The sequence below is a fragment of the Colossoma macropomum genome, unplaced genomic scaffold, assembly GCF_904425465.1.
Source record: "Colossoma macropomum unplaced genomic scaffold, Colossoma_macropomum, whole genome shotgun sequence".
In the NCBI taxonomy this organism is placed as follows: domain Eukaryota; kingdom Metazoa; phylum Chordata; class Actinopteri; order Characiformes; family Serrasalmidae; genus Colossoma; species Colossoma macropomum.
The window spans coordinates 20,754,237-20,778,826 of record NW_023494789.1 but is presented as its reverse complement, the minus strand read 5'-3'; the positions used below and the strand labels follow the sequence as shown (position 1 = coordinate 20,778,826).

The following is a 24,590-nucleotide window of genomic DNA, read 5'->3' as shown; positions in this document are numbered from 1 at the left end:
TCTTGATGACTCCACGGAGCTCATTGGACGAACCGCTTCAGCGCCATGGGCGGGGCCACGGCGGGAGGCACACGCGCCGCCTGAAATCACGGCGAAGGCGGCGGGTGAGCAGTGAGGAGCCGTGCACCATATTATTTTATACGTTAATTATTTTGATAGTTTCTCTCGTCCAATGGAGGCCGCGGTGTTGAAGCCCCGAATAACGGCGGAGGGCAGCTGTGGCGTCGTGAACGCGGAGATAGAGGTGAAGAAGCTGCAGGAGCTCGTGAGGAAGCTCGAGCGGCAGAACGAGCAGCTGAGGACGCGCGCGCACGCCGTGAACACGCTCGCGAGCCCCCGTTCTCTGCCGTCGCCGCCACCTCCGCTGTCCCTCTTCTCTTCCACCGGCGCTGGAGGCTGCTGCTCCGGCCTTGGCTTCTCCATCCACTCCGCCCTGCCCCCGTGCTGCGCGCCCGAGGAGCCTTTCCCGTATTTCCAGCCGCACTCCGCCGCTGACACTGCGGAGGAGGCGGAGCATGACACGGGTCTGCCGTCTGAGCCCACCGTGCTGGACGAGATGGAGTTACTGGACCTGGATTCCATTTTCCAGTGCAACCAGGAGTCAGATGAAACCTGGTAGGCATCCCGTTGAATCATGTCCCTGCTTTTGTCCTCCTGTTTGCCCCCAAACATTTGTATTCCACAGCCACAACTAATGAGACCTGCAACAGCTGCTGTTTACAGCAGTTCTTCTGTTGCATTTCATTCTCTTCTCAACTGTTACCAGTGAACACCGCTGTTCAATTCAGGAATGGGAAAAGACAGGATTTTAGCGAGTCGTCTGAGTTAAACAGACCTAACTGAAGCTGTATTATGCAAATTCTACTGCTGAAACAGTGAAAACAGTTATTTAAAATGTTGCTATTGGACCATATATAATCACTTCCATCCACTCTTTTAATGATATCAATAAACGAATCCGTTCAATTAAATCATGGGGAAAATATATATCAGTGTACTGTTTGGCTGAAGCAGGCCTGGTTAAAGCTGTATTGATAACCAAAATCTATGGCTTATAATTGTAATGTGTTTTGGACTGAATGAATTAGTACATGAGGCCCTTTCTTTGTTTGATTTCTGAATACTCATTTAGAGCGTTTCCAGTGGACCATATACCAGCCAGTTAAGGAATACTCTTTGACCTACTTGTCAGATGAATGAGAATGGACAGTGAAGATAATAATTGAACCACTTTCCAAAATTGTAGTCACTCAAGCAGAAAATTTGACATGCATCCGCACCCAGCCACCCCACTCTGCCTTCTAGCTATTCTGCTTTTTTCTCTTGGGTCATATAACATGTTTTGGTCAAAGTCATGGTGTTGCCAGTTTTTGTCTGGTTGATCAACTGGCACATTATTATGACTTTAGGGATAAGTTTGAGAAGCTTGTCCTAGCTTCTATAGGTTTGTCACTAGGCTTCAAGTGTTTTGAATTTCATGTGTTTGTAACAGATCTCCTCTTGCATGAGACACAGTCTGTATTTGCTGAGGCAGCAGCCCATCATAATTTGAAACTGCTATTGATGCTTTAGGACTGATCTGCTTGTGAAAGGTTCCTCGGTCCTTGCCAAAGTTCTTACTCTCAGTGAGTATTTATGCAGATGTCCCAAAGGAGCCTTACAGTGTCTTAAGATCAGTTTTTCTTTGGGTACAATTGCTCAGTGAAGAAGAAAATGAGAAAATAAAGATCACATGCTGAACCATGTAAGCATCTGATGACTTCTAATTATGACCGTATATTTGAAATATTTGTGATCTTGTTAAGATGGTGTAGGTACAGGAACATAGCCGCTAAGGCCAGCAGTTTATATAATTACATGTCATAGGTTAGCATGTCATGAAAGGACAGGCTCACAGCTAGAGATTAGCCGACTTCTAAAAATGTGTTTCTCGGAGGCATCTGAAGATCTGGCGTACTAATAATGGAGGATCCTCTGAGCTGAGTCAAGTCTGTGTTCACTGTTGCCTTTGCTTTCAAATGTGACATTTCTTCTTTTAGTCTTCCTTTGTGTCTCTCTACTGTGTAACCAATAATAAATGTTCTGTTAAAAATCACTCCACACTGAAAGTAGATACTCCTGAACAATGGATGTTTGCCCACAGCTTGGCACAATTTCTTTTGTTCTCTTCTCAGGCTTTATTCTTCCTCCAAGTCTTGTTCGTGGTCTGGTGGAGGTCTAACCCCTCTGCAGTGGTGCAGGCATGTGCTCGACCATCCTCAACCAGAGGCAGAAGCAACTAAGCGATCACTATGTCAGAGACTTGAGTCAGGTAGGCTGTCTATGAAAGTACACAAAAGTTTGGTTTACCAGAATTGGACTAAATTATATTGTCACTGGAGACTTTTTAATGAGTTCTTTTTGAGTCATTGGACATTGGAAGAAAGTTTCCTCTTAAAATAAATTATCACTTATGGGCTATCTGAACACTGGTTGCACAATAGAACTATGAAAGTAGCCAGGATTTATTTTTAGCTTGTATGGTTACATTATTTTTCATGCAAATTTAGCATTAACAGTAAACACAAATGTCAGTAGCAAGAACTGAGGAGGTTCAAGTTCTGATTTACTTTTTACTTTGTGTTTTCTCAGTGGTTTGCACCATTTCTTGCTGTATATAATCTGGCTCAGCACGCTTGGTACTACAGTAAGAAGGGTAACCAAATTCAGCATGGGTGCTCAGGTTGGGTCACTTAGAAGTGGAAATAATGACAAAATGCCTCATCACAGATTTGTAACCATACCATACTCTAGTAGTGGGCGGTATGGCCATAAATTCAGATCACAGTGTAATTAATTTTAGATGCGCATGTAAAACTATTTTTAAAGGTTGGTAGTGGCTTATTATTCTGAGATGTTCCTCTGTATTTTAATAAAAATCGTTTTTCCAAAGTGAATATGACATTTTGTATTGTGCAAAAAAACCCCACAAAAAACTGAACAATAAATTGATAAACCTATGTCAATATTGCTTTTCGAACACTCCAAGAGCCTTGCAAAAATGTTGCTAATTTTTTTTCTTGCTTAATTTCTACAAGGCTGAAGTTCTTATACTTCTTCTACTGTGGCTTTTTTGTTTGAATTTGAATTGAAAGAAATCATGATTAGCTTCAGCAAATTTTTCAAGTCGCCCTAAACACTCTCACCTCTGATTTTCAAACTGGAAAACATTAATCATTCATATTATAAGTGCCAGGTGATTGACGGATTGTTGCGAGGCCCTGAGGCCGCAGCCTCCTCTGATGCAGCTGAATGAGTCAGGTGGCTGCTTGAAAAGAAAGTGCAGCAATTCGTCTGGTGTCCATGTTAGGCTAAGGTTAACCCCAAAAACCAGCCTTTTCTTCAGTAGACGACTTCAGATGCAGTGGACTAGACAGCTGGAGGTGACTGAGGGTCTGCTACGCTTTGTTTTATTTAAAATGTGACTGAAATGTCCCTTGGGCATACAGCTAAAAGGGATAGCGTTACTGTTGTTTGTGCTGTTTATCTGTCATGTTATCTGCATTTATTTGTGGCTTACCTCTATAAAAGTTGTTACTTACGCCAGAGCAAGAATTTCAACCAGTATACCGGATGAACTTGTTCACCTGTCACTACTACTGTACTGCACTGCACCGTGTTAGTTTGAATTAGGTAGTAATTATACACCTTGATTGATATCTGATTATGTAGTACTATGATGCATCTAGACTGTGTGAACAAAAGTCCATTTTGTCGTCACATTAAACTTAGCACACTCTGATTTCACACAAAGGTCTGATGGTGAAAGCAGGCAGCTGAGGATGCTGATGAGACTGTAGAATGCCAGTCCTGTAGACGTGAGCAAAGCTCACAGCTTGCGGTGCCTGTCACATTTCACAGGATTAGCGGGAGAAGTCTGCCACTCTATTATTTAACTAAAAGAGGAAGCCTAGCTTAGTCCTAAACTATGAAGGATTTTTGTTGGAGTATCGTAATTTACAGAGTAATTTAGTCAAACCAACTTGCCCAAATTTTCAGGTGCTTTAACCACATAAAATCTTTTACTTACATTATACACCCATTTTTAAAGCAGATTAAACATGAATGTCCACAACTGCAGTGTAAAGCTTTTTGCAGACGAACCTCACTGTAACAATGAAGCTGCAGCTCACACATGCTCTGTGCTGAGCCCTGCATTCACATGTTTGGGTTTTACATTGTGTAGCATCACTTTGGAACATGTACTGTAAACTTGTTGGTGGAATTCAATGTGAACGGGCAATTCATTCAAACATTAAACATGTAAGCGAAAAATGTTGGTTGCTGCTCCTCTTTTCCGATGCTGAGCACCTTTTGGAACTGGCTTGTAACTTACTCGTGTTTAGCAAATTGAAAATTCTCCATGGTCAGATAGCTTTTGATGCTTTAGAAGAACAGTGCCTTGCATCCCTGACACTGTGTTCTTGCTCATAAAACAAAAAAGATGTGCATAAGTTTTAAGCAAACCAGCTGCTGTGTTATGTTCTTAGTGTTGGATGTCAGAAGTTGTTTACTTATTATATTTCTGTCACTTCAATACCAGTCATTCAAAATGTGTGCTCAGATATGAGTCTTTATCCTCTAAACGGGTGTTTTTAATCATCAGCTCACTAAAACCGTACTGCGGTGGGAGGCATCGTGCACTCGCGTTAGCTTTGCCTAACAGGCTATAGCTTAAACACTACAGAACAGGTCTGATCTTGGCTTTGTAACTCCACCGCCAATCAGTCGATTTTATTCTTGCTCTTATAAGTTTTTATCATCTATAATTGTGATAGCAGAGCACCGGTTAGTCAAATTGAACCTGCACTGGGGTGTTTGGATCTCATTAACTAAGTTAGCTAGGAGAGAGGACCCGGGTAGCAGAAGCTTATCTATAAGGTTCCAGCTCCAGACACCAGATAAGAGGTTTAATTTCGACCTTCTGTTTCTCTAACATTGTACTCGACTTCGCTTACTCAAATTTGAGTCCTTATCTAAATTTTTGTCAGTAAAGCTGTTGTTAGAATTGAATATTCTGTGATGAGCACAGCTGGCAGCATGGGAGCTGAGCTAACGCTCACCAACTGCTCTCTTCTGGTTAGCAGCGCCGTTTAACATTTAGAAATTGGTCTTAGATTAAAAGCTGTGATGTTTAATTAAGTGGTGGATTTAAGATCTTGCATTGTTTTCATTTATTTAGCATTCGTGTGAGTGAACACAACTTATTTGATTGAATTATTTTTGTGTTTGAAGTGATGCAGCACTATAAAATGGCACAATATTGACATAAATGTAGAGCCAATCAGCAAATAGCTACATTGTTGCATCATCCCATTGAACTAGCTAACCGTGCAGAATTTGAACGTTGTAGAGCACTTCATATTGGTGGCAGCTCTATGCCTGCGCTCTGCTTACAGGCAGGTGATAAAGCTGAAAAGTAATAGAAGAAACTAAGTATTAAATTTAAATCATATAAGAAGATGAAGATAAATACCAAAGAGGTGTAGTACTGTAATTAAACACTAAATGAAAGAGATACATTATGAAATGTTTTATGATGTGTGTTCTGAGCTTGACTGTCTGTTTTAAAAAGTGGAATAGAGTTCCACACTTTAGAAGCATAATATCTGAAAGAGGCCTGTAGTGCAGTTCTTTCAAAATGAGGGTGATATGAGCTCTCTTTTTTGTTTCTTGGATCTGTGCTTGAAAACAGTGAGTTTGTGAAGAGGTAATAAACTGATTACAGTTGTGATAAATTATGTTAAGTTTTATTTTATTAAATTTAGTAGAGTGTAAAAATGAACTTGACATTTATTTGCAGTCTCATTGCATGCATTCTATAGCAACGCACCTCTATGTGCCACGACGTGGCTGTGTGCAGTGGCCTTTAGAGGAGGAAAGAGACTAATCTCTGCAGAGCTGTGGCCTGGAAGGAACCTAGTACAACACCTGTGTTAGCATGTGGCAGATACATTTTCCCTTAGTCTTCATGATATCCTGAAATATGTGCAATAATCAACAGTTATTAATGTGGCTTTGGCCTCTTTGCACTTGATGAATCAAGACAGTCACATAATCCAATAAATAATAAAAATAATAAATTCGGTAAAAAAGTCTTTAACCAACTTACTTGAAGGGTTCAAGGGGAGTGATTTTAGTACATTGCAAGGCATATCACATTATGTAGCTACTACAAAAATACTAGTATTTTGTCTGTATCTTGCAGCCAGGTAATGTGCAGGTAGTGTAGCTGCAGAGCTGAAGCATGTTGGATTTGTGAAGTATGAGGCCATGGCCTTGAAAAGTGAATGGGTGTGATGGTGCACTGACTTGGGGGAAGATTGTAATGGATTAATAGGGATTAAGGCTGTAAGCTGGTAAAGGGACGCTTACGTCCTTAGCTGAAGCAGCTGTACATCATGCTCAGAAAGGAATATGCTGAAGTTTTTAAAGTGGTTTGTGTGTTGGCCACGTATTAGAACTCCATAACACTGGTCTTATTTACGTGAATATTATTACTAGACAACTTGTTCATGTGGCCATGGTTTGGTTTTGTTACCACAGAGAGGAGACCCCATGTTGTCTGGCCCACTCTTTGCTTGTTGCTATATTCAGGAGCGAGAGGCCGGGAGCGGTAACCATGGAAACTGTTTACATAAAAGGAATCGGCTCTTGATGCCAAGTGGCTTGTACAGTTCTCATTGACAGCTTCCATAACCTACGTATTTTCTAATAGGTCAGCATAGACACAGACACAGCTCTTTATTTATTGCTGGACTGCAGGATATTATCATTTAATGTGCTGATTATGGCTACAAGATACAGATAAATGCTATATAGCTGTTTCAAATATAATAAAACCACCTTGATGTAATAAGGTTAAAGACAGACCTGCATGATTTTGACCAAAAGTATTTATCATTGTTGGATCATGTGAATAATACATGAGCACTCACAGAAACTCATCTGTGACATAACATTCAAGATGCTGCCAGCATCTAAAGGGCTCATTTGCATTGTGCAGCTTTTGATAGTATTAGCATTGCCAAAGCCAGTCTTTAACCATTAACAAATGAAATACTGAGCAGCCATAGTGTAGATCCACATATGTATTAAATAGAATAAATATTTGGATTACAATTTAAAAGATGCTAGCTTGAATATAAGCGCGTGCGTGTGTTTACAAAGCCGTTATGTTCTGGCTCCTGGTCAGTGGCCCTGCATGAATGACTTGCATTGGGACGCACATGCTTCCTCCTATTACACCCTGAATGCTGCTTTGTTTTCAGTGCCTGAGGGAACAGATGTGTACTCTGGCTCCTCATCAATACCCATTCTGAGGCCTTCTGATGGCACTAGATGAGATGTTCTGAGGTAGTTCTTTACAAAGATTGCCTTTTTCCTGCTCTTACATAACCTACAAAATGCTGCGGTGTTTGTTCCATATGGCCCTTTCAGATGCGGTAAGTGCAGTAATGGTGGTTAAGAAAGAATACATTTAGTAAAATGGTGCAACGATATAAGCAACATGTTGACATTTAACACCATTTAAGCCCAGCTAGTATTTTGACTGAAATCTGGTCTAGAATGCAAGAGGCCATGACTCTAGTAAAACCAGTTGACCCTGAACTGTTGACTTTGTAAATATTTGTTTCTTGACCCGAATTTGTGTTTGTATGCTTATATATGGCATGTGAGCATTTGTTGAAAAGGCTGGTCAGCATATGAATGTGGGTTTTATAAGAATCAGAAGCATTTAGTTGGATGTGTTGGCTTTGCTCCATGGAGAAAAATCTGTCAATATGAAATACTGAAAAAAGCTCATATTTGAGTATGACAGTCCTAAAATAGCTTTACAATTCAAAATAAGTGCAGTCTTACTCTTTATATAACTTTTATAATGATCTAGATAATACAGTAGTTTAAAGATGTTACTATGTTAGTAATTGAGTAACAATGTGGTTATTTTGATTATTAATTAAGTAATCAGATCCGTGTACAATGTAACATTTTTATACAGTAAAATAATCATTAAAAATACAGTCCACATGATGATCCTTGATGTGTATGTAATTATTGTACAGGCCTATCTGCAGTTAGGATTAGGGATATGCATTCTGACATAAGAGATAATGAATGGATATTTGGTTATGTAGGGAAGGAAAAAACGGACTTCGACTGAAATTAATGTTGCACTGTAGGCTTGCCTTTTTAGGTCACAGCACTGGTGTTGCCAGAAAACTGTAGCAGCATGCAGAGGAATGTTTCATTATTCAAAAGTAGCCAAGGGAACTGATGAATAACAAAGGCTGCCTCATTGGCAAACACAGCTAACAAGTACAACACCAGATGCTGATGAGGACTCGTCTTTTCTCCTCACTGGACATAGTGGCAACATGTCAGTTTGTCATAGCAGTATATTTTCACTATTTCTGGACCCAGCTAACAGGGGCTTATGTAGACAGAGGACTTATTTAGCCATGTTAAATAATTACCGCTTGACTGAATTGTAGGTCTGTATGTTTTCTCTTCCCGTGATGAAACGTAACAAATAGCCAAATACTGATTTCACTGTTTGAATACTGGTTTCTTAAATGGTTAACCAAGCACTGAAGTACCCATGCACATCCCTGGGTTTAAGGATTTGTGCCATAGAGGACTGTAAACTTTACTGATAGCTATGAAGCTGTTACATTATAGAGTAGCGTTTAAAACAAAACACTAACTAACCCTAACTGAGTAGAGTACCACTACTAGAATAAAGCTAATTCTTACTATTTTTTAGATTTTCAGTAGTATATCAGCGCAAATCTAGCAGTGGTTTACACTCAATTTCCAACATTGGGTTTAATGCTACTTATGGCAGCTCTAGCTGATTTGAAGCTTGTAGGATACATTCAAGTAGTATTTCTACTCTGTATGTTGTAGTTTTACATAGAATCCTTCAGTAAATATTTCTTAAAGCCTATGTTTGAATATTATTAAAGGAGCCTGTTAACTGTCAGCAGTGTGCAAAATTCCCCCATCTGGTATTAGGAGGGTCCTGTGTTGGCTGGCTACTCCAGTGTTGGCTAGCTGCTAACTCGCCATAGCGGTGCTGATGCTAGCTTTAATGGTGGCAAAATATTTGGTTTAACAATTCTTCTGGAAATGCTCTTTTCTAGTTTGTTAATGCGCTCTTCCACACATTCATAGAAACCGTACGCGTCTCATCTTGTGTCTTCATTTTGAGGAATGAGTAGCAATTCACCATTTCCTCCAGGCTCTTCAGAAATTGGACAAGTTTTCAGATTTACAAATATTCCATGGCATGTTGTAAAGTTTTTTCCAGAGATATCCTGCGCATAGTTACAGTTGCTAGGCTATGAAGAACTAACTGGGTGAACCCGTTTCTACAGCACCACCCTGAGAAAGACCAGTGCTTCATCCCTGGTTAATTAAGAATACCAAAGACAAAATCTCATCATTTCGTGGGTGAAAAGCATTTCCTTAAATTTGTATTTGAACATCTAATTTACACTAATAGACAGCATAACATCATAATGTTTAAAAATTAGTTTATTTTCAGGGGATTCCCAGAATTTTGATTTTGAGACATTCAGGTCTGAGACATTAATTAGGAGGTCCTAGACCCCCCCCGCCATGGTAGTTGTTAAATAAGACACATGCTCTTTTCAGTTTTTTTCATGAAGCTGGTCACTATAGACCTAGCCTATAATATGGTCATGTTAATGCTGATATCTAACTCTTCTGCTTTCCTCTACCTGCTCTCATTTAGTTAATAGATGGAGGGGTGTATTCTCCTCCTCGTCCCCGTCCTCTCCTGCTTTCCCTCACAGCCGTGTAGTTGGAGTTCCCCCTCTCTGCACCTCTTCAACCTCCAAATCCTGCTCCACTCCAGCACCAAGCACTTCTGCCTGTGAGAAACCAGGTAATGCACAGCATACAAGACAAACTATTATCTTTAAAATTCTGTATCTTTCAGAGTTATGGGATTGCCCAATGATGCCATATGTAAACTTATGGAAAATACTGTCTGAATTCAATGTTTCCTTCTTCACTGTAAGCCCTTCCTGTTTGCATTTCTCTCTCTCCCTTCCTCTGTCCAGCTTCATCTACTCCCTCATCCCTTCATCCCTCTCTCCTTTCCACCCTGACCCCAATTGGAAAGGACCGCTCTCCTCAAGCTGAGAGAACTCCCACTTTCCTCTATCACCCAGCCAGTCGCAGTAAGCAGCGCTGCCATCCCATAATCCATCACCACCTTGCCATGGTGACCCTCCCCATAGTGATGCTCACTATGGTGACACCCATGCCGGTCATTTGCCATGTTTCATATCAAGTAAGGCAGTCTAACGTTCGCTTCTGCTGTTATCGCAAGTTAAATGTGTTCTGTTGTTTGGGGTTAAAAAGTGTATGAGCTGTGTTAATTCTCTGCAATGGCAACGGCTTTCCTCTCACCAAATCACTGTGCTCTGTTCTGTATTGTCTCATGGAACGTGCTTTGGAAAACTTGGCTTTTAGCTTAGTCTACAAACATAGATTCACTTAATGGGTGTTCATGCAAGTGGCTGGCCCTTTGCAGGTCGCAGTCTGCGGCGCGCTCCCTTCAGCACGCAGTCATCTCTGGACAGTGAGCTGAGTGCCTCTGAGCTTGAGGATGACTCCATCTCTCTGGGATACAAGTTGCAGGACCTCACTGATGTGCAAGTGATGGCTCGACTCCAGGAGGAGAGTAAGTGGAGTGCAGATCATCGCAGGGATTGAGTTCAGCTGAATATTGGGTCATTCCACACCAGCTTAGCTAGTACTTGGAAGAGCTTGGCAAGTCAAAGTTGAAGCAAAAACAATTTCAGCAGACTCAACATAATACTTTTTAGTTAAGCATCTTTAATGCAGGAATGGCTAATTCCTAAGTTGGAAAAAAATGTAGAAAAACCTAAATTTTGCATAAACAAAACTAGGCAAGATTAATTTAGCTGAACTGACTATCAGACTATAAAATGATTTTCACCACAGATTATATGACTATAAGATGATTTCCACATGCACACACACATGCACAAATATCTACAGTTACCCAGAATACTCTGCAAAGTGAAGCAAATTTACAGTTTTTGTGTGAGTGTAGAAATATGCTCAAAAAAATCACTTGTTCTCTAGCTGCTAGCATACATGCTAATGCTAACAGTAGCATCATAGCTTAATTTGCAAAAACGTCATTGTTTATATTTTGATGTACATTATGGGATGTCGATTTTGCTTCATTTAATTAGGTGTATAATGCTACTTACTGTCTGTCTTGGGCAGGGTTTGTGCATGTGCATTTCAAAGTGAGTCAGAGGATCGGTCAGTCAGTAAGTGACTCAGTAAGAGGCTGGCCCGCTGGGTGATCCAGCAATCATTTTGAAAACTGACTGAAAGTTTACATTTCAAAGATAAAAGATTTAATGCTATGACATAAAAACTACACACTACAATTAATTAACCTATTTTGGGATTTATTAACATAAAAAAACTAGATGATCTTAACTGAAATGTTTTTGTCGTTGAATTTAAATTGTAGCTCCATCCAGTCATTCTGTAAGCAGTGTTTAAGATGTAATTTTGGGACAAACTTTACTAAAAGATGAACTAAAGACTCAAAACTTGAACTTTTTGCAAGAATTTTAGGAAATCCAAGAGATGACCTGCCAGGCCCTAGGTGAGTTGGCATGGAATAGGGAATCTAGAATTCTCAGAGGAAGTTATTATTGGAGATGTGTGTTTCTGGAACAGGCCAGAACAGGCAGACTGTTTTTATGATACAGATTAAACATGATCTTTGGCTGCTTTGCACTATGAATGTTTACCAGTTTGAAAAAAAAAAACCAAAAAACAAAACAAAACTGGGCCTTAAAAAACATTAACTTGTATAAAACCAAGAAGCTAACCTATGGGCAAGGAAATTCATTATGATCCTGTTTCTTGATTCTACATGCTTAGCATTTGCTGTTCTTTGTGTTTGAAGTTACAGTAAAATGTGCTCGAACTGTGCCTGTTGTACTTAAGGTCTCCGCCAGGACTATGCCACAACCTCGGCTTCCTCCTGTGTGAACAGCCGCCGCAGCGCCAGCTTCTCCTTTCAGTTTGGACAGCGGGGCGAGTGCAATTTAGAGGAAGAGGATGACGATGATGAAGATTATGGCCAGCTGCCTCCGCCGCAGCCCCGTCTGACCCGGACTGGACCTTTACAGTGCGGGCTGCCTCATTCACAAACGTTCACCAGCATCAGAGACTGGCGTCTGAGCGCCCCCTCCACTCCATCCACCCCTTCCACCCCCACCACCCTTCCCTTCCAGACCCCAGCCAGCCTCAGCACACCTGCTTATACACCTGAGCAGCCCAGCCTCAGAGCCAGCTCAGGTGAGAACAGAGGGTCCAGAGTGGAATAATGAAGTTGTGACTCTGTGACAAAATGTTTTATGACTAAATAAAGACTAGGGCTGTCAGAGGTTTTTTTTTTATTTTTTTTATTTTTTTTTTTATAAATATAAACAGCGTTAACAATGTTCCTAGTTTGATCCTTAAAACCTTCTGTAGTAGTGCAGGCTAAAGCCCAGCTGCTCGCATGCTGTTGCTACAGTAGAATCCATGATGTCATTTTCTGGAATTTGATATAGTAAATTATAAGTGAAGTAATCCATTTGTAAATATTTGTTGAAAAAAATAGCTTGTGTCATGTACAAAGTAGTTATCCTAAACAACTTGCTAAAACTGTGGTTTGTTGACATGGAGATGTGGAGGAGATAAATGAGTTATAATGACTCCAACCTAAATGTTTGTAAACTTATTACTTCAACTGCAACAAAAACATACCGAAATAAGACATTTAATAGATTAAATACAAGAAATTTCAATAAATGCTAAATTAATGTTCATCCAAAACAGGGGTGCTCAGTCTGGGTCCCGGAGATCTACCACACTGGAGAGTTCAGATTCAACACACCTGGCTCTAATATAGATTAGGTTTAGAGCTCCAGGACCAGGGCTGGGCACCCTTGCTCTAAATGTTTTACAAAGTCAGCATTTGAAGACAGTAAAGGACTCAGACAGCCAGTAAGTGGGTTTCCATTCAAAGGTTTCACACATTTTTATGTGAATTGCTGAAAGGTCAGTAAAATAAACTGTGAATTAATGGATGTTTCCACTAACTACAGCTATGCGCAAATTCTTGAAAATTATGTGACATGCTTAGAGTTTCATATTGTAGTTCATATAAGTACTCTGTGAATAAGATGAAAGTAAATGGGGGAAATCGTTCTTAGGATCAGATTTAAACAAATACAGTTAAACATCATTAACTGTGCAAAATCATGTATTTATTATTAAGTACTTAATCGTTTTACAGTCCTAAAAATGACCCAGTAACTTCTATCTTATTATTTTTGAAACAGATCTATATAATAGAAAAATAACCATTTATTTATTTATTTTTGGTAGTGTAGGACAAAAATAATATCTCCTTATGTTCTAGTTGCCATGTGGAAATGGTGTGACAGTTTGTTTTTGCAGTTCTGTTTAAGATTAATTTATTGGGCTATTTGTGGTCTTGCTAAACATGGTTTTCCAGGGTTTACATCTCCCGGCTTATCAGATTTGCTAATTTGTACGATTTTAGAGAAATTACATGTCAAGCTTAAAAGCTTAACATGGTTTGGAGGACCTCTTTTAAAAATGAGGCCTCAGTGGAGACATACTGGGAAAAGAAGAACATGCATGATACATCACAGCATTTGTCCTTTGTTGAAGACGTTTTTAATTTGGTTCTTTTTGTTTCTATCTCTGTGTATTGTGTGTATTATGTATTTGGTTTGTAATCTTATGCAATCTTTGGGGATCCTGTTTGGAATCCAGTCGAGTATGAGAGTAAGTGGTCAAACTTTTGGTGAATATTTTCTGTAATAATTGCTATAAAGTTGTAAGTAAAACCCTTCAACTCTTAATCACATCACAACTTGATCTATTTATGTTTTTTGTTGTATTTTCTCAGTAAGATATCTGGTATTCGTTTTTTTAAAAGTCAAATAAAAGTTTATTTTAGTTAAGATACTGGAGAAACAAGAGTCAGGAAGAAAATTATTATGTTGCCTAATGTTTAGTTGCTTCTCATGGAGAGTAGCTTACACTAGCGTTGTAATTTATGGCGGTTTCTGTGCTTGCCAGACATCCGCTGCTTACCAGCCTCTAAGCCTCTTGCAGAGCTATAAGCTTTTATTGGCTTGTCCCTTTCCTTTTGGAGTGTGTAGGCTGATGATGACTGAATCAGGGTGAGAGGACTTAAGCTGTAGGGACCTTGTGTTTTTGTAAGGGTGTTACATACTGTGTTCCACTGTAAAACGTAAAACTGTAATGTCTGTGAAGTACATAAGACAGACATACAGAGTACTACATACTCCATATTAGATATTTTGTCTGGGAAATAGGGTCATACATATGTTATGCTTTCTTTTGTAGTTAGAATAGATAATTTCATCAATATAAAGCAGTTTTAGACTGGGTGTTAATTGATGACTGTCTTTGTGAGAGTTTATGACCCTTTGTGCATATGCATGTCTGCGTGAATGTGTGTCTTTTCCATCTGGACATTCTCTCTCTACATAATGCCTGAGTGGTAAATTAACATGCTATGATGATGTGCTCTAGATAAACTGAGGAGGAGCATGCCCAACCTGGTGAGGGCTCCCAGCATGCCAAGTGTGCCAAGTCCAGCCAATCACACGGGTTCTCCTACGTCCATCCGGAATAGTCAAAGCTTTGACTCCTCCAGTGGACTTGCAAGACTACAGTCCTCCAGTAAGGCTCACTTTCTGCTGTAATGATAATTAAATAAATGTCAACAAAAGCAGACAGTAATCAAAAAAAAAAATAAATAAATAAATAAATAAATATATATATACACACACACACACACACACACACTTCTGAATTTGATGCCTGTAATGTTCCAAACAAGTAGCTGGGACAGGGGCATGTTTACCTCTGCGTTACATCACTTTCAATCACATCAATTGTAGTTGTGAAAGTGGATTTTTTTTTTTTTTTTATATTCTTCCTTGATATGACACTTAAGCAGCTCAACACTGGGGTCTCCATTGTCGTATATTGGGCTTTTGTAATGCACACATTTTTAGTGGGAGGAGGGTGTGGAATGCAGTGAGGCCAGTCTAGCACAACCAAGTAATGGTGTTGTAACACATGCAGAACATGGCTTTGCAGTGTCTTGATGAAACAAGCAGGGATGTTGAAAAGGACATCATCTGGATGGCAGCATGTGTCGATCTAAAATGCTTATGTACCCCTTAGCATTTATGGTGGCTTCAAGATGTGCAAGGTAACCATGCCATTGGCACTAACTGACCCCTCTAACCATGACAGACACTAACTTTTGAACTTTGTGTTGGTAACAGTTGGGATGATCCTTTTCCTCACCTTCTTCTTCTAGAGAACACAATGTCTATTATTTTGAAAAACAGTTTGAAAGGTGGTCCCATCATGTGATGTTAATGTGGAACATATAGGCTTACATTCAGCATGTTGGTTTTTAATGCAGTGCTGTCTGAAGGATCCAAGGTCACAGGCATTCGGTTATGGTTTTTGGTCTTGTCCCTTGCGCACAGAGATTTCTCCTGATTCACTGAAACTTTTAATAATGTTATGGACTATATATGGTGGAAATCCCTAAACTGTTGGACTATTCACTCATGCAATTTTTTGCAAAGTGGCAGCTGAGCCTTTCATGAATCCTCCTTTTAAATCCAATCATGATGGCATCACCTGTTACCTATTCACCTGTTTACTTTTGGAAAGTTCAGGTGTTTTTGATCATTCCCCAGACTTTCCAGTCTTAGTGTTCCTGTGCCAACTTTTTTGTAATGTGTTGCAGGCAAATTTGGAATTAGCATACATTTACAAAATCAATAAATTTGATAAGGTAAAATATCTCCTCTTTGTGCTGTTTTTAATCAAATCAGAAAGACAAATTACTGCTTTTTGCTTTTATTTGCATTTGACCTATTTGGGTGATCTCTTTTGTTCAGTTCCTTCTCCAGGGCAGCTCCAGAATCGGGTCCAAAGTGTTGGAAACTTCCCATTGTCTTCACGCCAACCACTTAAGGCCACTGCTTATGTTAGCCCCACTATTAAAGGGCCCTCCACCATGACGACATCAGCCAGTTCACAGTCACTGCCCAGCAGTGGCATTCCATTGCCCAGCAAAGGAGGCAGTATTCAGACGCCTGGCCGCAGCGGCCTCCCACGCCCTGCATCATTTATAGGGAGCAGCTCCACTCCTCGGAGCAAGCTCACTCAACCCGTGCGAAGGTAGTGAGGAGTTTAGCTTTATTTCAAAAATTTAATTCACATTGACAAGTAAATTGGAATTTTATTGTTTGTTAGCTAATTGTTAGCTAATGAGTACAATATCCTTTATAGGGCCAGATTTACAAAAGTGTGTCAAGAAAGAAAATCTTAAATGTGCTTTTTTTCCCCCTACACTGTCAATAGGTACTAAACTGTCACTGGGGTGGAACCCTCAAGAGTTTGTCTTCAGTACCTATAGTTGGAGAACATATTTGTACCAAATTCCATTACAGTTTTATTTTTAAATTATACTCCACACACCCTGTCTTTCTGTCCTGACTCCAGCCTTTTTATTTTATTGTTCTCCATTCAAACATTAAGTTATGAAAAGGTACAAATAAATACGTTCCCTGTGGTACACGGATGGATATTAGCTCACATGCTTTTAAAAGACTTTCTTAATAGAACTTCTTAAGTTTTGAGAACATTCTAATGAACTTCGTAGAGTTTATGTTAAGATCCGTCGTAAGCTCAAGAAAGCTTTCATGACCCCTGCCCCTGGTCCTTATTGGATTCGATTTGTCTCCCCCCAACCCAAATTTTTCCCTTTTGTTTTAAGAGGAGTAACATCTCATCTCTCTGTCATATAGAAGTAACTTTAAAAATGTCAATAGAGCATTGTTTTACTGTATACCTGTCGCTGAATATGCAGTTCTTTCAAACTAAAGTAAAAAAAAAACAATTCTGTTGTTTCTTCCATTAGTGCTATTTAGTTGAGTTTCCTAATTGCAATGTATAATATTGTATTCATTTTCTTTCTGTCTTCTCTGTCTTTCTCCTTTAGTTTGTTGACACCACCAAAGAGCCTGGCAACCCTCAGTGCCCTTCGGGATTCAAACTGGCGAGATGGCTGTTACTAACGGGTCAAGTATTGTGCAGGCCGACAGGACAGGGGAGACGAGGGAGCACCCTGCTGGCTGGGGCTGCTCACTACATCACTAAGTGTTCTTGCCGGGTGGGCTGGGAGGGGGAATGACTTTATGACTGCATTCATATCTGTGAATGGATAATGAGTTTAATCCCGGAGTTTTGCCTCTGTTCTGCTTGCTTTCAAAGCTCTGTATGCAAAAAAACAGATTCTGTTTAAATTCCTTTTGAGCTGCTAAAGGTCAAACAGAATTTTGACAGAATACAGAGCTAAACCACTGATGGTGTATTTTGACAACAAAATACAGAGGTAGTGCACTGCCAAACATCAGTTAATTCAGTTAACTATTTTTGGTGCTTTCCCAAAAGGAGAAACACTAAACATGCTGCTAAACAAATCTGGCAAAAAAGTGAGTCACTTGATATAGAGTGCATTGAATTTACAATTGCAATATAACTTCATTTTTGTAATTAAAATTATTTTAACCAATGACTTCACTGTTTGTGAGAGCATAAAAAATAATAATACTCTTAGTTAATGATTAAGTGATCTTTTTTTAAAACTCATTTAAGAACAGGTACACTGCATATATTCAATTTGAGAAACATAAAACACGACAGTGAAATGTATGAAATTGTTATTTAAAATTCTGTAATGTGTTTTTCATTATAATTATCATTTTCATTGTTTGGTATTACACTGTTCATATGTGGGTTTTTTTTTTGTTTGTTTGTTTCTTTCTTTCTTAAGCACTGAATTTGAAGGGTTAACTTGGACAGCCACAGATGTAGCATTGTATAAATCTTCCTTTCTGTGTTCGTAATATATAAAACACTTTATTCACTTTTGCACATTGCACTGGTATATGTATCACATTAACACATTTTTTCCACTTATAATGCTTTTAAAGAATGTGTGTGTGTGTGTGTGTAAAGCCAAAATAAAGGGGTTTTTATATAAGGTGTTTAATGGAGTCATTTTTTGTGATGGTGAGACTAGGATTTCCCAGATGGTTAGCTATATACAAAAAACAATGTAGGCAAAAATATAAATCTGTTAAACCTCAGATTAGACATTCACTTATACAATTTAATGACTTTTGTCTTAGTAGAAGAGAGAAAAATATCACTGGTGTAGAAAAGCATTACTTCCCATACCGGGAGTCGAACCCGGGCCGCCTGGGTGAAAACCAGGAATCCTAACCGCTAGACCATATGGGAGGTCTTAATACAGTTTTCACTTACTGCGGTATTATACACTGCGCCCCGCTTCATCCCCACACTTCATGCTTGGCTGTGTATAATAAAACGGTTGGTCTCTCCTGAACTGACTGCTGTTTAACCCACATTCTGTCTCCCGGCATCGGACACAGCAGCGCGCTCACAAGTGTCTGTCGCTTAATCACAACGTCATACTTGTGCGCCAAATGTGGACATGTTCAGTTATGTAGTTAGCATATAGCTCAGTTACAGTGTCTCCAATTATAATCCGAAGCAATTCAAAATGTAAGTACTCACTTTGCATGTAGCACTAGTGACATTTTTTTCTCAGATTCTTAGAAAGTGATGCATTTCAGCGGTTAAGGTAACTTTCTCTGTAACGTTACATTATACTTTAGCTGGCGCATCTAACTTTAGTTAGCTAACTAGTTAGCATTATGTAGTTAACGTTATACTGTAAATTAGACACTTGTGGCAATGACTCTTTATTTGGCGCCTGTTTTGTATTACAAATTCAGGTCAATAACATTATTCATTTGAGAAGGATAGCACGTTTGGTCCTGTAGCCCAGGTTTTCCGTCTGTTAGTGGAGGGTTTCCTTGTAAATCTCTAATTTATGATTTTAACCAACAGTTCACTGTTTGCAAGAACATGGCAAATAATCTCACCGTCTTTGTTTTCTTTTGTTTTTCGCTTGTGTGTAATAAAGGGCAGACTACTGGAAATCCCAACCCAGAAAATTCTGCCAGTATTGCAAGTGCTGGATTGCAGACAACAAGCCTGTGAGTAACGGTCCACTGCCCCAATGCTTCAGCAAATGATTTAGCTTGTTTTTATTTAATTTGATCTCGGTTATGTTTCTCTTCTGCTCATCTTGATAGAGTATTGAATTTCACGAGAGGGGCAAGAATCACAAACAAAATGTCGTCGCCAAAATCGACGAGGTAAAGGTTTTTAAAAACACACCTAAACTGCATGAGTAGCTACCCCTGACAGTATAACCAAGGTTTTCTGTTAGAAAAACTAGTTAGCATAACCATGCTGAGTGACCAGCTAAATTAGGAACAGACCAGCATAGAATTCATGTAGGTCTGTGTTTTTTGGGCAGGGTTAATGAGGTGAATAGCCACAAAATTAAGAAAGCAAATAATAAAATTAGGACACCTGCTCTATTAGGGATAGAGTCGAGTTACGTTATGACCAGCAGGGGCAGCTATACTGAAGGGGTAAAAACAGCAAGTTGCCAAAATAAGTTCACGCAATTTGGCTTATGGCCTGGGTTGCATTTGTGTAGAGATAAGAGGGTAGCTGTGATGAACCCTCTGCTATTGGATGATGGTGCCTAAACTACTCACACCCCTCCCTCACATGTTTCATTACAGATTAAAAAGAAGAGCATTGAAAAAGCCAAGAAGGAAGAAAAAATGTCCAAGGAGTTTGCAGCAATGGAAGAGGCAGCCATGAAAGCATACCAAGAAGACATGAAAAGACTACAAGCAGAATCAGGTAACTTTGTCAGTCGACAACTTGAGCCATAAGCAGGAAAAGGTGATCACTTTTGTATTCTGAGTATCACATGCGAATGCAGTTTCAATGCTTTTTCAGTTATTATAACTTTTCTACAAATTTGCAATTTTATAAGCACTCAGAATGTTTTGTGCTGTGTGTCATCCATGTTAGTTACTGTGACACACAGATTATCATTAAATGTCTCTTGTGAATGTTTTGAACTAGCCAGGTAACATCAGTAATACTCTATCAGTGCTATTAAGTGGTAAAGCCATGTAGAAAAAAAATCCACATCGACTGCATCTCCAAAGTTTTTATAGTTTATGGAAAATGCATTCATTGTAGTGCATGAATTATTAATTTATGTAAATAGAATAGTCTCTTACAGAACCACACTGGTTTGCAGTTTTACTTTATATGCTTAGATATAGTTTGGGCACTTTTGAACAGAGTTTGGCAAATTAAAGGGAAGCAAGAAACGTTTGGGCAGGTGCAATAAAATCATAAGCTAGTTTTGGAGTGTAACTTTAAATAACTACCTGATCAGATATTATCCATTAGCTATAAAGGGGCATTTGATGTGTAAAAGGTTGAACATGATGTTATTGGTTAATATTATTTTCTCCGCCTGCTGGTGCATAGTAATGTAATCACAATGCAGAAGACATTTTCGGAGCTGGAAAAGTAATTTACATTATTGATCAAATATTACAGGAAACAAGAATCTTGTCTTTTAAATGATGGATTCTTAATCACAATATGGCTAGTGAATTGAACTGACAAGATAAAAAGATATATATTGATTTCCGGTTACTTTAAAGAAGGAACACTTCTATCACACTAATAATGCTGACATTAATGCTAACATTAGCAGCGTAAAAATGAATCGTTTCACCCAGTCATAAAGCAATTAACATTTATTCGATCTTATGTAGGTGCCTCAGAAGCTCCTGTTAAGACTCGGACAAAAGCTGAAAAAGCTAAGGTTGAAGTTACTATAGAAACCAGCCGCAGCAGTGAATCAGATGCCTGGGTACAGGGGACAACTGATGATGGACAGACATACTACTACAATACACAGACTGGAGGTCAGCAGCTCTTTAATTGTGTTTTTACTGTACGTCACAACCAGTACAAAACAATAATTGCTTGTGATCTTATTTATTATGTGGGTCAGTCCATGTCTGCCATGGGATTTACTCTTCAAATCCAGCACATTTTAGTACTTTGCTTGTTCAACACCAGAACTGATGAACCCTGCTCTACACCAATGATTTAACGGAGTGTCCTTGATTTTAGAGTCTCAATGGGATAAACCAGAAGGGTTTCAAGGTGAAGATGTGTCACCCGACCAAACTGGGGTAAGTATGGTCATTTACTTGTTTAGCATCATTAAATGGAAGTATTAAAGGTACATAGTGAGTACATTGTTTGTTTTCAGCAGGCTTCTTCAGGCAGTGCATGGATGGAAGCTGTGAGCCCAGATGGATATACATACTATTACAACACAGAGACTGGAGGTGAATCCATTTACACACAGTACTTCAAGTTAAAATTCCACAATGCTTTTGACACTCAACACATCTGGAATTCACTATATAAGCAGAACTGCACAAACTGATGTTGACTAATATGTACACTCTTAGGAAAAAGGTACCCAACTGTCACTGGCACAGTGTACATTGTTGTCATCTCTTGGTATCTCACAAAATACCCCACTGTCACACAAAGTTGCTCAGACTTTTTTGGACTTCAAAAAACAAGTCAGATACATTTGATGTTATCTGAATCCAACAGAGTCTAGCTGGGAAAAGCCAGCTGATTACTCTCCTCAAGAGGGAAGTTCTGCTGAAGAGAATGCGGAACAGGAGGCCATATCTACACCTCAGCCAGAACCTCTCTCCTCCTCAGAGGACAGTTCTGAGGCTCCTAAAGAGGCTGCAGAGCCAACAGAGACCAAGCAGTCCAGAGTTCCCAAAATCAGTTTCAGGGTGAGAGTTATTCATAAATTACACAAATGTTTATCTTATACTTTAAAGTATTGCTTAAAACATTCATACTGCATTTCTTTACATGCACTACTGGTCAAAAGGAGTGTCCAATATCCCAAAAACGCCATAAGACTTTAAAATATATTTATGATATGTAATACCTCACAATTTTTGTGCTGAGGTTTAGGGCAGCAGTGGTGCCTCACTCACAGCATTGTCAGGATACAAACTTGTAGTAAGTTTTCACCTGACAATGGGGGGAAACGTTAAACTATACAGCTTAGCAGCCTCTTTTAAACCTCTTTTTAATGAAATATGCAGTTAGGCAGTGTTCCAGATAAAATTATGCCCAGTCTTAAACTAAAAATAACATGAGGATGGCTAATTTAATTACTGATGATACTCCCAGTAAGCTCAGAAAAGATTGTTGTGTTGTAATTTATCATAATAACGATATTATATCATTAAAATTATCATTAAAATTTTAAATGAAAAATGAAAAAAAAAAAACTCATTTTAGTCTAAAACCCCAAATAAGTCAAAAGTCTGTTTTTAAAGTGAAGGGTAGCCATTTTGAGTAAGATTTAGTAGATTTTGTATTTTTGTTAATGTTCTATTACAGTGGTCACCAGCCCTCCTTCTGGAGATCTAATGCCCTGCATAGTGTAGTTCCAACCTGCATCTACCTGCATTTCGTAACGTTAGTGCATCTGATCCAGCTAATCAAGGAAGTTAATGAGCTGATGCAGGTATGGCAGACTATGGTTGGAACTAGACTCTGCAGGATGGTAGACCTCCAACACCTGGGTTGGTGACCAATGTTTTATACTAAACTTAAAGCATTGTCCAATATGTTATATGGAAAAGGTTTCCAGCAAGTGTTTTCAAACTTTTGACAGTAGGTATGTTGTGTGACAAGTCTGGATAATGCTGAAAATGATCTAGCATTCCTGGTGGAATTTAGAATGAAAACGGTATATTCTCTTCAGAAAAGAAAAGAAGAGAGAGCTCCATTAGAAGAGAAGGCAGAGAAAGAGCCAAAAGCAGATGAAGAAGCACAGGAGGAGGAAAAAGATGTAGTTGGAGATGATGCTGGAGTAGAACCAGCTGTACCTGCAGAAGAGGAAGAAACCCCTGCAAAGAAACCTAGGAAGACAAACCCGTACGGAGAGTGGGAACAGATTCAGGAGGAGGAAGACCCCTTGTGAGTACAGTGCAGTCTTGTTTGACCTTAAGTCATGTTATACATCATATTTAAAAAATGTTCTTCTAGAAGTAGCATGTCATTGGCCTCAACTCATGAGACCTGTTAAAAAATAGTGCAGACACATACTGCAGTATTGTACTTAAACACTACTAGTCTTTAATGTCTGTTGCTTCTGTATGCAGTGAGAATGTAGATTTGCAGCTGCCACAGACAGACAGTGGAGTTGCTGCATCCATTCCCTCCGACTTGCCCTCAGAACCCAAGACCAAATTTAAGGAACGAACCATCACCTCCCTGGGTAATGAGAGCAGTGCAGGAGCCACGTTCAAGAAGAGGAAGACGGAAAATGGAAAATCCAGGAGCTTTCGACAAAGAGGGAAGGACGATTGAGAGCTTGATGCCTAAAGAGTTTGTTTCCACAAAGTTATGGATGAACATTATTGACAGGATGGACAGATGGATCCGCATAGATTCTGCAATTTAAATGTTTTTGTCAACACAGATGATGGCAACATCCACGGAATATCAGGTTAAGTATCAAAACATATTGCAGACTTCTTTAACTGCTGTCCCTCTCCACTTTAGAAATGTTTGTTGGATAAAATTAAGCCCGTTTTTTATAGCTACATGGATTTGGTCATCTTTTAGATTTTGTAATTGTTGCCAGTTTGTGATGTGTATGAGAATTATTTTTCTAAAATTGGAAAGAGGAATTAACTTTTTCATGTTATTAAACATTCCTCTGTGATTTCATGTTGTCCTTAGTAGCTAATGTTTATGTTCTAATATTTATACTTATTGTGTAAATCTGTACAGAGTGGCATGAAAAGCATGTGGTTTTCTCCAATTTTTTTTTAAAATGGGTATTCACAAATGATAAATTGTAAAGATGTTAACACTGTCAGATATGAAAAAGTAATGCAGAGCTTTCACTGTTTTATAGTCAGTTTTTAAGATTCTAAACTTCATCAGTCACAAATAAATGAATTGCAAAGAAGATTCTTCTTCAGCATTCATGTTCATGTGCCTATTTGCCATAGTGCTGTTTTGGAAACATATGGTCGCCTTTGCAGGCGAGGAGGCATGCTGTTTGTGAAAGATAGGCCGGCCGCCGATGTGTAAGCGTGTGTGCGTGCACTTGAGTGAGTGCACTGAGCTGATAGTCTCTCCACACCCTCAATTAATAATCATGCTAACTCATACTAATGAAATAACGAATTACGATGGTCCTGAGCATTTTGATGAGACTAAACACACTGCATTCAGACAAACAGCTTCAGTTTTTAAATAAAGACACACTCATGTCCTGTTTTTCTCCTAGCCCAGATCCAGCCTTTAGTTTTAATGCTTGGGTGTTTGTATGTAATTTTTAG

The 24,590-nt window shown here is 39.1% G+C and overlaps 2 protein-coding genes and 1 non-coding gene across 6 annotated transcripts; 2 read left to right on the top strand and 1 right to left on the bottom strand.

Moving 5' to 3' along the window:
* The first annotated feature begins 85 nt into the window (after positions 1-85).
* On the top strand, positions 86-17,494 carry LOC118808095 (SLAIN motif-containing protein 1-like). 3 transcript variants are annotated; one of them, XM_036570504.1, is made up of 10 exons: positions 86-615; positions 2,175-2,311; positions 9,800-9,952; positions 10,131-10,250; positions 10,607-10,756; positions 12,073-12,426; positions 13,918-13,929; positions 14,707-14,856; positions 16,101-16,383; positions 17,207-17,494. In XM_036570504.1, the coding sequence occupies exons 1-10, from the start codon at positions 173-175 to the stop codon at positions 17,280-17,282; spliced, it is 1,878 nt and encodes a 625-aa protein (XP_036426397.1). In that variant the 5' UTR covers positions 86-172; the 3' UTR covers positions 17,283-17,494. The 3 variants fall into 3 exon arrangements, with proteins under 3 accessions (XP_036426397.1, XP_036426398.1, XP_036426399.1); XM_036570505.1 differs by lacking the exon at positions 13,918-13,929; XM_036570506.1 differs by lacking the exons at positions 86-615; positions 2,175-2,311; positions 9,800-9,952; positions 10,131-10,250 and adding an exon at positions 10,271-10,363.
* A 944-nt stretch (positions 17,495-18,438) lies between these two features.
* trnae-uuc lies at positions 18,439-18,510 on the bottom strand. The gene has a single exon. It is a non-coding gene; the product is annotated as a tRNA-Glu (tRNA).
* A 143-nt stretch (positions 18,511-18,653) lies between these two features.
* On the top strand, positions 18,654-24,216 carry wbp4 (WW domain binding protein 4). Of its 2 annotated transcripts, none has more exons than XM_036570503.1 (10): positions 18,654-18,795; positions 19,220-19,292; positions 19,392-19,454; positions 19,893-20,016; positions 20,955-21,107; positions 21,319-21,380; positions 21,464-21,539; positions 21,817-22,010; positions 23,000-23,214; positions 23,400-24,216. In XM_036570503.1, coding segments are annotated over exons 1-10 (1,170 nt in total). In that variant the 5' UTR covers positions 18,654-18,793; the 3' UTR covers positions 23,608-24,216. The 2 variants fall into 2 exon arrangements, with proteins under 2 accessions (XP_036426396.1, XP_036426395.1); XM_036570502.1 differs by having other exon boundaries at positions 21,461-21,539.
* Positions 24,217-24,590: the final 374 nt, after the last annotated feature.

Coding starts and splice junctions, on each gene's coding strand:
- LOC118808095 (XM_036570504.1), top strand. CDS start 173: ATGGAGGCCGCGGTGTTGAAGCCCCGAATAACGGCGGAGGGCAGCTGT. Junction 2,312..9,799: donor ATGTCAGAGACTTGAGTCAG/GTAGGCTGTCTA, acceptor GCTCTCATTTAG/TTAATAGATGGAGGGGTGTA. Junction 10,251..10,606: donor CTATCACCCAGCCAGTCGCA/GTAAGCAGCGCT, acceptor GGCCCTTTGCAG/GTCGCAGTCTGCGGCGCGCT.
- wbp4 (XM_036570502.1), top strand. Junction 21,381..21,460: donor TGTCACCCGACCAAACTGGG/GTAAGTATGGTC, acceptor GTTTGTTTTCAG/CAGGCTTCTTCAGGCAGTGC. Junction 23,215..23,399: donor CAGGAGGAGGAAGACCCCTT/GTGAGTACAGTG, acceptor TTCTGTATGCAG/TGAGAATGTAGATTTGCAGC.